This window comes from Ursus americanus, chromosome 34, assembly GCF_024610735.1.
Source record: "Ursus americanus isolate L20-20 chromosome 34, mUrsAme1.1.p, whole genome shotgun sequence".
NCBI lineage: Eukaryota > Metazoa > Chordata > Mammalia > Carnivora > Ursidae > Ursus > Ursus americanus.
In genome coordinates, this window is record NC_142160.1 from 15,709,087 (window position 1) to 15,722,244 (window position 13,158).

General features: G+C 41.7%; 1 protein-coding gene across 7 annotated transcripts in view; it reads right to left on the minus strand.

The window, feature by feature from the left end:
* The window catches only part of TRPM6 (transient receptor potential cation channel subfamily M member 6), a 181,359-nt gene that overhangs the window by 89,152 nt on the left and 79,049 nt on the right, over positions 1-13,158 (minus strand). For all 7 annotated transcript variants that reach the window (XM_045781029.2, XM_087858787.1, XM_045781028.2 and 4 more), the window contains 3 exons: positions 11,033-11,246; positions 7,705-7,829; positions 4,881-5,052 (listed from right to left, as the gene is read on the minus strand). In XM_045781029.2, coding sequence (XP_045636985.1) covers positions 4,881-5,052; positions 7,705-7,829; positions 11,033-11,246 — 511 coding nt within the window. The remainder of the gene's footprint in view (positions 1-4,880; positions 5,053-7,704; positions 7,830-11,032; positions 11,247-13,158) is intronic.

Genomic DNA, 13,158 nt, shown 5'->3' on the forward strand with positions numbered 1-13,158 from the left:
CGCCCTGAGCCGAAGGCAGAGGCTTAACGACTGTGCTACCCAGGCGCCCCACACTGTTTAAATTTCTTATCACAAGTATACATTATTTTATTAAAGTAAGGAAGACAAAAAAAAAAAAAAAGTAAAGACCATGGAGTCATTCTTCTTGAAAACATATTAAGTGAAAAAAAGTTACAGAATGATATATATAGTAAGATCCTTTTTATATTTTTAAATCCACACACATAAGTATATATTTTATATGTTTGCATTATATTTATGTATATGCTTACATGATACATGTGTGTATAAATGTTTATTATATATATCATATATACATTTATTATATATATATACGCATATCCATTTTTATATATCCATGTGTGTATACATGTGTATAAATATATATATTTATTATATATACATATCCATATATACCTTTTTATACATATATGTGTGTGTGTGTGTGTGTGTGTGTATGTCACCAGAAAACTCTGGAAGGGTACACATCAAACTATTAATGGAGAAGACAGGGAAGGATTTGGGGAAACATTGAAAAGGGATCTTGTTTATTCTATAGACTTATTTAACTTTTACACTGCACATGTATTGATATATTTAAATCAATATTTTTAATTTATTTTTCAAAAGCAGAAAAATCAGCAGGCAATACCACACTCACATCTGGGCATCAGTGGATATTATCCTGGGCCCCAAGTTGAACAGCCCTCCTCTGGCCATGCCCTCCCCTCACAGTGAAGAGTCTACGGGACCAATGTTTGAGGGAAGCCTGTGCCCTCAACCCTACTTACTAGAGTGCCTTAGACCCCAAAATTCCTGCTTCCAGGGGCTGCCTGAGCCTCTGCCCCAGATATGTCCTCCCCAGGACATACTTGTCAATGACTCTGGGGTATAGGGGAGAAGTGGGTAGAGCTTGGACATACAGGTTGGGGTGTCCGGGTGAGCACATGTGTGTGAAGCCCCTGGCACAGAGGGATGGAGCCAAGGGCAGAAAGAGAAGCAGAGAGCAAGCTGTACATAGGCTGGGCAACAGTCCTGGCTGTGGCTCAGTATTCCCAAATTTCCAAGATGCTGAACTCAAACCTGGTCTTCCAGCTATATGTACAAATGTAAAAGAATAAAACCTTATACAGTTTGTTAGCTTGATTTAAAGCTTTTAAATATTTAGACATATAATATGTGGCCTTTCCTGTGTACCCTTGTCCTCGACTCCACAAATGTTTGGTGGGGGTGGGATTTGGGGGTAAGGGAGTGACTGTTAGCAGGTATTCAAACACATAATTCAGTCTGTTTCATTGCTTTGACATTCTACTTCTTTTCCTTTTCCATATAGTTTCACCTCATTATTTTCTCCCTGTCACTAAAAAGTGAATCTAAAATATACCAACTGATAGTCATGGGATTCCTCTAATAATATAGTCTTACAAAAGCTAAGCAAGATGACGAAAATGATATATTAACATGTAAAAGTAATAGAAGAAAATTTAGATAAATATTCCATTAATGATAAATTATTGACATGCAGGGAAAAAACTTGAGAATCTCTTATACCCTATATAATGAAATACCATGCAGCTATTAAAGATGTGTTAAACTATGCTTACTAATGTGGAAATGCATCCATGTTTAGTGGGGGAGAGGGGAAGACTACAAAAGAAGCATGGATATTATATGAACGTAGTGTTCATTTAAAAAATGTTGCTGTGATGGGGCGCCTGGGTGGCTCAGTCATTAAGCGTCTGCCTTCGGCTCAGGGCGTGATCCCGGCGTTCTGGGATCGAGCCCCACATCAGGCTCCTCCGCTGGGAGCCTGCTTCTTCCTCTCCCACTCCCCCTGCTTGTGTTCCCTCTCTCGCTGGCTGTCTCTCTCTCTCTGCCAAATAAATAAAATCTTAAAAAAAAAAATGTTGCTGTGTGTGTGTGTAGAAAATTTGTGAAAGCATATATATATGAAAAAGTTGACAATGGTTAGTTTTTTATTATGAGATTATGGAAAATCCTTCCTTCTCCTATATGCTATCTTTGTTTTATCTAAATATGAGAGTATATAGCACTTTTATCATCACAAAAGAATCAATAAGGGTAAAGAGGGAATTCAATTTCTATAGGGTACATCTTTCTTGAAGCAATAACTAATTCCCACAAAAACAAAAATATTTATGATTGTTTTCTACAAAAAGGATCTTACTGATCCTACTAAATTTGTTAAAAAAAAAAAAAAGAAAAGAAAAAAATCGTCAAGCTCTTGCTGAGAAATCTCACTGGAGAGCTGCCTCAATCCTTGGCCCCCAGGGTTAGGCAAGAATACAATATCATGCCTCCAAATTACCCGCTCCTAGGACGGACACCCAGGAAAGCACTCGTCTCCACTGACAGCTGGATTGTGAACAGATACTGAGGCACCTGATCCTATCCTGTCTATCCTCAGGGGCTTAGGAACTGACATTGGGCACATTTCAAATGGCTACACACAGAATTCCTATAGCAATTTTATGATGTCAGGGTTTTGGGGGGAGCACTATAAGTACTCTTGGCCAATATCAAGGGTTTTCCAGGGACTCCAAGAAGTCCAGGCGAAAAGAAATAAAAGAAATCAACAAAATATTTAACTATTTTCATTCCATCCAAATAAACCCTTTTTAAGCAATACAAATATGGTAGAAAGCTTCCCTAGTGAGCATGGTGGGCATGAAGATCAGCTTGGATATGTAAGAATTTGGGGTCTGTTGGGGGCTTTCCTTTCCTTTCTTTCTTCTCTTCCTTCTCCTCCTCTTCCTCGTTCTTCTCTCTCTCCTTCCTTTCTTCCTTTCCTATGTGTGTGGGTGTAGGTGCCTTACTATTTTTGCTCCTTCATATTGGTTCTCCTTAGAATAATAAATGTTACCAATCACTGGAATGGACTCCACATTCTTCTACACACAAAGTGAAACTCTCCAAGTAAGTCCCAAGTTTCAGGATCTTTGAAAGCAGAAACGTTACTTGATGCTATATGCAAGCTTCAGGTTGTATCCACAAATGGAGAATCGGCAGGGAATAAGAAAGACAGACTTTGCTCTCCTGGGGCACACATCATGATGCTGTACAAAGCCCCTAAGCAATTTCTGTGCTGAGCATGGGTCAACAGAGGCAACAGGACATTTCAGGTAATTGAGAGTTCAGACGTTTAAAGGAGCCCTCCCTGCGGGGACTCTTCTTCAGGCCTGTCTCTGACCTATCCTCCTCTGCTCTCCTCTGTGGGTCTCCCTTCCCCCCCACCCACACCCACTCCACAGGGGACCACATACCTGATCCTCTCTCCTCTTTCCTTACCGAAATGAGCGTCCAACCTTTATCCACACTAAGCTCTAAGTCACTGGCAACAATTCTCAGGGTCCCTCCCACACCACCCTCCCCCAACAAGGAGATTACACCTGTATCAAAGGAGGTTAACAGGAAAGAAAGACACAGACATGTATTGAGGGCATACAATGCACCCAACACTATCCTAGGCACAGCAAGCATACATCATCTCAATTAACTCTCACAACAAAAGGTAGACAGTTCCTTCCCTTTTATATTAAGAAAACTGTCTAACAGATGTTAACTCCCTTGGCCAAGATCATAGACAGTAGATGACAGAGCTCTGATCTGACCTCCTACATTCTGCTGCCTCAGGAGATCAAGGTTAAAAACTCAAAGGACATTCAGCATGTAAGGCCAAAGTCAAAGGTTGAAGAGGACTTGAGCCTCCCTACGGTCTTGGCTCCCAGGTCTTCGACCCCAAGGATGGGAATATTTTGTGGAAGATTTAACTCATGGAAAGAGGCAGAAGTTCACTTTCTGCTGCCTTGGACTAAAAGTCTCCATTTCTCCAGGGAGCACCTATCTTTCCACCTCTCCACCCGAGGATGTTTGCTGATTCTGGCCCTCCCCTCCCCTCTCCCTCCTATAGATACTACTATTAAAAAATAGACAACAGGTCCAAAATAGAGTCACTTGTGCTAAGCTCCACATCAACAAACCAAGACATAATACCTGACCTAATTGCAGTCGCAACCTCTCCCAGGAATGTAACCTTTAACCAGTCAGTCTGGAATTACCTGGTTGGCGTTAGTGAGGTAATCTGCCTGGTAGGACCCCCACACCCACCCCGCCTTCCCTCAAAGGAAGGTGACCTTGCCCAAAACAATCCACTCCTTGTTAGAATAAGTCTCCTGCCACACCTCCTTCTGCCTATAAAAGTCTTCCATTCTGTCCAGCTCCTTGGAACTCTTCCCTATCTGCCAGATGGGATGCTGCCCAACTGATGAATCACTGAGGAAGGCCAGTAAGATCTTTAAATTTACTCAGCCGCATTTTGTTTTTAAACGCTACCAAAATGGTCATATCGAAGCATCCCTGGAAGTAGTACATAACACTGAAACCTTCGAAGGTCCCTATTTCTAAAAGCCCTGTCTGGTCTTAACCCTTCCCTATCTGAGACATGCCACCATATACAAAATGCCATCTTCTCTGATGGTCAAACTCATACCCTCCCTCTTCTCAAGCCAGTCTCTTGACTGCTATTTAGTCATTCCCATTCTGGCGTCAATCTTCTCCCCCACACACAACCATCCTCCACCCATCCTACCCTATGGACAGCTGGAGGCTACGCTGAAGTCTCCACTGTTGCAGAAAACCTCTCCTGATTATGGTGTCCCCCAAGATTTCTTCCTTTCTCCTGTCACCCATAATTCCTCACCACCTCAAATCCTGCTTTCTTCTGGCTGTGGGTTCACATGTGTTAATTTAAGGCAGGGACCAGCTTGGACCTCTCCACTCGGTATGGATGACAAAGGGGTGCCTTTCTCCATAGCAGCTCCCCAACCAGGCCCCAGTGGTTGAGCCCCTGTGGTACTCACGGCTGTGTATTTTCTGCAGAGAGAGGTACTTTTCCAGGTTCCTCCTGAGCTTCATCTCATTTCCATACTTGCCCACAGTCCCATCGTCAGACAAGATAAAGTGGGAATGCATGCTGTTGAGTGTGGTGAGCTTGCTGAGGGGGTTACCCAGGGTCTGGTACAGGCACACCACCTAGAAGACAGTGAAGATAAGAGAGGGTCAGAGCTCAAGGTCCTTCCTTCCCTGGGCTCACCTGCTCCATAAGGCTTGTTCATGAACCATGGAGTTCCTGCCAAGGTTAATAAGTACTACTTGCTACCTACAGCACTGTTTCTCAAGATATTTGTGGTGAAGGATCAAACTGTTTTCTTTAATCTCCCATCTTTTGGGATTGGTGTGTGGTCCTACTATGTGTAACCAGTATGCAGCTCATGCTACATGGGACTCATGACACAAGTTCAACAACTCTTGCGCATGCCATGCTCAGCAAGATAAGCCCACTGACCATATGCTTAGATGTCACAGCACTGCCACATTACTAAAAATGGTTCTAAATACTTATTTTTAATTTCTGTATTTACCTTGTCTCAGGTCATTATAAAACAGTTCAAAAAGGTACACAGGTACACAGACTACATCACTATCCAAAAAATATGCTTTTCAATAGATCTATCCCAAAACAATATTGTGATAACACTTTTTTTTCTAGTATTTCAAATGAAATGAAGAGTAATCACCAACCAACTGAATGGAGATCCATCCATTCAATATAAAACATCCAGATCTTTATTAATATTTGTGAACCCTTCCTTAAGCTACTCCAATTTTTATTTGTTTTTAGAGACAAAACCACAGTGTTTGGAGTGAGAGGGACCCTGTTTAAGTCTAAACTCTTCTACTTCCTAATTTTAAATCAGGGTAACTCTTGTCTCCTTTCTCAGCTTACTTTCCTCATGTATAAGTGAAAACAATAATTCCTACAGCAGAGGGTCACTGTGAAGCTTAAAAGAAATAATGAAGGGAAAAGTACTATAAATTTTATCAACATTAGTCTTTAAAGTTACCTTTATTAGTACCTAAATGTGACACTGACACCAGAAAGCAAAATAATAATAATAATAATAATAATAATAATAATAATAATAGATAGATTTATTACATCTGAAGTATCTAATCCCAGCATTAATATCATTTTTTTATAAAAGCAAAAAATGTGCAATAATAGAGGAAAGGTTAAATTATAATATTATTAAAGTACTATAGTACAGTAGAACATTATTAGGCATGAAAAATCAGAATGCACTCTTGGCCCCCAGAATATAATTTCCCACTAAAAACAACCAGGCATTTCTCAAGGAGCAAAAAATATACAGTTAGCCTGGAACTTTTTTCTATACTAAAACACAAGGAAGCAATGAAAAATAATTAGAATTGTGTTAAAAGGACTCAGGAGACAACTTGAAAAGTTTCCACTGGCCAAAATGGGACAATTTGAGCATAATTAAGAGTAATAACTAGACTAGATGAATTGAAACATATTTAATATTTGATATGTTTCAATTCATGAACCAAAACAAATAATCACTCTTCACCTTGGAGGATGGTAGATAATGAATCATTGCTTTGAAAGCTGGAAAATAAAGAGAAAGAATCAAGCATTTATTCTGCCCTTTCCCATACAACTATACCACAAGGTAAATCAAATGGTTGATGAGAAAATGTTTCTCTTTGTAGAGTGTTTAAGCTAATAAAGAAAGAAAGAACACTAAAATTAAATATCAGCACTTGCAACTCAGTTGAGATCATGAATCTAGGCAAGGACATCATAAAAAGAAAGATGATCCTAAGTTACAAGGGGAAGGACGCATCTCTTATGGCGTAAACTTGCACAAAAAATCATGTATTTGATCAAATCTTTGGATCAAACTACCAATTTACAGGAAAGACAAAAGACAGAGAAATACCCTAAACCCTACTATAACGGGCTAAATCTGCAAAATCCAAACTATGGGAAACTCTTCAGGAAAAATGACCTAGTTCTTTAACAAATAAATTGCACCCCCCCCCAAAAAAAAGAGAGGGAGAGAGAGAGAGAGAGAGATGAAGGAAAAATCCATAGATTAAAAATGACTGAGGGGCACCTGGGTGGCTCAGCCGGTTAAGCATCCAACTCTTGATTTCGACTTAGGTCATGATCTCAGGGTTGTGAGATCACCCCCACATCAAGCTCCATGCTGGATATGGAGCCTGCTTGGGATTCCATCTCTCCTCAGCCCCTCCTCCCCTCCCTAACAACAACAACAACAAAAGACTGAAAATGACCCAAGAGACATCTCGACCCATCACAATATAGGGAACTTTTCTGGATAATGAAATCAAACAACTAGGGCACCTGGGTGGCTCGGTCAGTTAAGTGTCTGCCTTGGACTCAGGTCATGATCCCAGGTCCTGGGATTGAGCTCCGCATCAGGCTCCCTGCACAGCGGGGAGCCTGCTTCTCCCTCTCCTCCCTGCTTATGCTCACTCTCACTATCTCTGTTGCTATCTCTCTCTCTCTCTCTCAAATAAATAAATAAAATCTTTAAAAAAGGTAAAGTGAAGCTGAGATAATTTACTGATGGATTAGGTTTGATGTATAAGACAGAGATCATTCCAGGATTAGTCCAAGGTTTTTGGCTTGAACAAGGATAAGATCATCATTTTCTAAGACAGGGCAAGTAGGAAGCCAATAGTTGGTTTGGGGTATATTACATTCGAGATGTCTTTTGGATACCAGGTATAGTGCTGACTTGGCAATTAGATACACATTCATTTCCTTTTGTTGTGAAAGGGTTCTCTACTTACATCTTTTCCAATAAGATCTCTCTGGTTTTCAATGACACCCCAAGGAGGGATTCCAACGGTCCAGATTTTTCTCAAGGACTGGAAGGAATGGGCTTTCAGGGCATCCCCAACATGTTTGGACACGCCTATGAACAATAGAGATCAAACCTGAACACACGAATCATGCAAAATACCATGACTGCTGGAAGGAGACAAATGGGTGGGTATATGCAAAGGGCCATTCTTAGGGAAAGTTGCGGGCACAGTGGAATGAATTTCTGATATCTTGGTTTCCTCTACTCTCTTGTAACACCTCTTTCTCCTATCGCTGACCTCTTTACCTGAACAATTCTCCTCTCCCTTTGGGCACTTTTTGCTTACAACCTCAGTCCTGCCCCTATTTTTGACTGACCAGAAAGTCCTGTAGGGTCAACATGAATGTTCTAAGTATGTTTTTTTCTCTAACCTTCTCAACTGCCCCAGCAAAACATCCTGCAGATATGGCCCTTGCTTCATTGAAGCAAATTAATAGCTTTATACACATAAATATTCCAGAACTAATGCATTTACATTTGACCTTCTGGAATTCATAATAACAACAATAATAATAGCCAGCACTGACCAAACTCTTACAATGCACCACGTGCTCTTTTAAGTGTTTTACAAGTATTTACACTTTCAGTAGAAACGTTAACTTTATGTGGTCTATTTTATAGGCAAGAATTGAGTCATAAAGAAGTTAAATGATTTGCCCAACGTTGTAGAGCTGGTCGTTTGTAGAGCTTGGATTCCAATCCGGGGTATCTGACTTTTTTTTTTTTTAAACAGACTCTATTTTTTTAAGCAATTTTAGGCTCACATCAAACTGAGCCAGTAGTACAGACCTCGCCTGTACCCCGAACCCATACACAGCCTCCCACAACTGTTACACCCCCGCCCCAGCATGGTAGATGTGTTACAACTGCTGAACCTGCACTGACACATCACGAGCACCCACAGACCACAGTTTACGTTAGGGACAGGTGCTGTAGATTCCACAGGCTTGAACAAACCCATAATGATCTAAGCCATCACTGCAGTATCATGCAGAACAGTTTCACTGCCCTCAAAATCCTCTGCGTTCCATTTACTCGTCCCCCTGCCACAACCCCGGGCAGCCACTGGTCTTTGTCTCTGTCTCCAGTTCTGCCTTTTCCAGAATGTCATATAGTTAGAATAGTGCAGCATGTAGCCTTTGAGATTGGCTTACTCTGCCTTTTAATGACAACACTGCATTGCTCCGCTTACTCTTCTCATATATAGTGCTGGCCCTGTGTCGTTAGCACAGAGACAAATGAACAAAAACTCTACCTATCGCATGCATCTGATGCACGGCACCTAATCATTCCCCCCTCTCTGGCATCTTCCCCGTCACCCGATTTTGTACACTTTCCCCAGAGTCATTGTCTAGAATCGGGGATCTGGACCACAGGCACGTATCAGTATCAGCTGTGCAGCCATCTACTGCAATAGAGATTTGGACTCCGTAGGTTTGGCCTGGGCTCCCAGCATGGTGGTGCTGGCGGACGTATGTCAGCATCCCACATGTGATCCTACTACATATTGTCTACTGAGACCCTCTATAAAACCAGATCTGACTATGTCATTCCCTACCCATTCTCCTATCCAGATTCCTCTGAGGACCCCTTACTACACAGAGAATAAAATGTCAGTCCATTGGCGTGGCACCGAGTCTGGCTCCAGTCTCCCTTGTTCCTGTTCTCTGCCACATGGCACATCCAGCCTATAGCCTTATCTCCTCTTTCTACATGTGCCTTCACCTCCAGCCGTGTGCCTGGCCTTGAACTGCCACCTCTGTCTAGGATGCTGCTTCCTACCCTTCCCTCAAGGCCAACGCCAAGTGCTATATCCTTCTCCATGCCTTCTTGAGTGTCCTCAGGTGGAACTGGAATGTGTCTTCCTCTTCCTTGTACACCCAAACACTTGCTTTGTATCTCAACTATGACCCAGTCAGCACTGATCGTAGTTAGTTGCTCATTGTTATCACAGTCTGGCTTATCACTAAGCCCAGCACCTTTCACCCATAGCACCTATCCAAGTGCTTGCGCATTCAATTAAATGTCAAATATTCATGCCAGATAATGTTCAAGTACAGTAGAGAAGCAGCTCAAGAATAGGCAGAAGCTGGTAAGCAACATCTCTCAAATTTAAATGTGCAGAAGAATCATCTGGGGATGTTGTCAGAATGCAGATTCTGGTCCTGCTGGTCTGCAAAGGTATGAGATCTGCATTCCCAGCACGCTCCCAGGTAATGCCAATGCTGCTGGTCCAGCTGTCCCTCCCTGAGTAGTCAGGCCCTACGGAGTTGTGGTTGAACGGGGTCAGATCCTGATTATTGTTTAAGAAAGCTTCAAGTATGCCTCATTTCTCATTTCTTTTGCTTATATGAACTATTCCAATAATCTTCACACTATTATATTTGTGTTCCTTAATTGGTCCTAACCTAAATGTTAAAACACACACACATACACACAAGAGCAGTAAGTAAAAGAAAGCCTGTGTTGTTAAAAAGGGAAACTAAGGGCCCAAAATGGAATCACTTAAACCAAGTTATCAAACTGGGGCTTCATACCTAACCTAACTGCAGTTCCAACCTCCCCCAAAAACTTAGTCTTAACCGCTCAATCTGTCACAAGGACTGTCCTCATCCTACCCCCCCCCCCCCCCCCGCAAAGGAAGATGAGGTCATCTGCATGGTTAGACTGCTCCCCGCCCCCCATTCCCTCTGAGGGAAGATGACCTTGCTTGGAACAACCCTTCCTTTTCTTTTGCAAATAACTTCCTTGCCTCACTCTCCTTCCTACAAAAACCTTCCATTTTGTACAACTTCTGTGAGCACCTCTTTACTTGCTAAATGGGATGCTGCTTAATTCAGGAATTGCTTTATAAAGCCAATTAGATCTTCAAATTTACTCAGTTGTATTTTTGTTGTTGAACTTGACCCTCTGGTAAGCTTAGCTCATGCCCAAGCCTGCACACTCCATACTTGCAAGAATTCCGAGTCCTTTCAAACCTCACCGGAGTCTAAAGTTCATGAAAAGACTATTTCTTTGCCAGAAGTTTACCCACAGTTGTGTTAAAATAGCATTATTTTAACAATGGTAGAAACGCATTCCAGGAAAAGTCTATGATTCTTCTGGGTTTTTTTTCCTAGTACTATGCTTTTCGTCTTTCTCATGCCACCATGTGCCCCGAGAGCACTGCAGAGCAGAGATTAGGTGCCATACTACCTGATTCAATTAGAAAGAGGAATTTTTTTTTTTTAAGTGAAGCAGAGAGTGCACTTTACCAGTATTAATGCCTTCCGTTATTATCCACGCTCCTGTTGTCTCTGCAGCTTTAACCAAACCTTGGCTGAAGATCTCTTTAAGTTTGGAGGGCATCTTGAAGTTCTGGATGCCCCCGTGGACAGAGATCACCAGCTTTGGCAGTTCCATCTTCCACTCTTTCAACATTAAATGTAACAGATGATCCAACTTTGTATCATAAGAAGTCCTAATATACTGGAAGACATGAATAGACACATGTACATAAAATAGGAACAACTACATACCAGTAACAATGAGCACACAGCAGGGCGACCGAAATGGCCAAAACTTAAAAGGAAGTGTCTGAGATTTCTTTAAAAGTTCATCTTTGTATAATGGAAACATTTACTTTGAAAGGATCCCACACCCCCTCTAAGTTCCTTCTGGGAATTACAAGTCACGGTAGGAAGGCTTCCTCTGGCTTTCAGGGTTGGCCCACCAATGAATGTTCTCTAGAAGGTCTGAGATGAGGCAGAAATACTTCAAACTGGCAAAAACCACTACTCCAGGAAACCCATTAAAAAAAAAAGCTTTTAGAAATAGGTGAAATGGGGTTTTTCATACATGCTATTGATGAGGGAGCAGAAGGCTAGCTGGACAAAGCACAAGCTGACACCCTGCAACCTCCCATCTACCCCCCACTCCTTCGTGGGACATGTATGACAGTCTTCCAGGGATCTCCCAACTATCTTAATGTTAATACCTTGCTAGAGGGGAAAACAACCTTAACTTGACACTGGCAAGGTCTCTATTATCTTATAGGTCTTCTTTAGCATATGAAAGTTCTTTTGACACCTCCTTTTCCTTCCTTCCCCCAACTCCTAAGTATATAATCAGCCACTCCGAAAGACCCCTGTGCAGCAGCTCTTTCTGCCCATGGGTCCTGCCCGCCCCCCCCCCCCCCCGCTTTAATAAACCACCATTTTGCGGTCATCAGCTCCAGACCTCACCCCACCGAACCTCACCTATATTCCAAAACCACATCACTATGACTTTTAATTTACTTAACTATTTCATATATTTCCACAATTTAAATCAGAGTATTATCTGGGAGCATGTACATTTAATTTACTATAAACTTCACATTCTAACCATTCCCTTTATATATAATTATCCCTCTGAAAATGTCTTTTTCCAAAATAGATACTTTTCACCAGAGTCATATTTTTGTCTAGTCAATGTAACCCAAAGCAAAGGCGAGAGAAATCCGAATCAGCAGGTAGGAGCAGAATCATTTTGTGTTTTGCTTAAGATCATGGTGTATAGCTGGCTCTCTTTTCCAGTAGATGCAGCCACATACAGACTGTTGAAACCACACTGAGATGAGTCTGCCCTCCTCAAGCATACGCTAACCAACACCACCACCAAGTCAGATTTACAGGAGTAAGGACGATAAGAAACCAGGAATTAGAAAACTACACCGAAAAGAACCACGGGTGGAGATCTTCATCCATATGCAAATAGAATTATGACCTATCTTCCAGGATGTAACAGTGACTTAAAACAATGGTCTATTCACCTTTGAAATTCTTAAAACATAATCCCTTTATTTAATTATTAAAATGTTGGAATTTCTGAACATCAAGTTGACATCGAGTTGGGACAGCCATCACAGAATGTAATAGAACCTTCAGTTTGTAAGTGAGGAAAATGAGTTGCCATGGCTTTCTTACATATCCAAGTAGTAGGAAAATACACAAGTTGACCTTTGTGACATGGTTTGTGTTGCTCCGAATCGTGAATGCAGGCAGGGGCAGCTCTGACGTGATTCCCCTAGCGCAACTCTTTCTCCCAGGTGCCTCTCTCTTTCATCTAGAAGTCCTTTGAGTCCTAGCAGATACTCCTCCTTGAGATCTCAGATAAACAACCTTGATTAACTAAATTATCAGCACTAGTTTTTCTTCCAAAGGCCAAACAAAGATGGTGCTAAAGGTTAATGACTTTCTTTCCCCTTCCCCCTTCTTTATAACTAACTCTGGCAGATTCTCACGGGCATAGATTCTCCTCAAATCCTTCACAGAATGAGGTGGGAGGGATAAGACCGGGAAGGGAATGCAGGGATGGGAGATAAATAACCAGCTCTCAAAGCTTTCCTGCCTCTCACCGT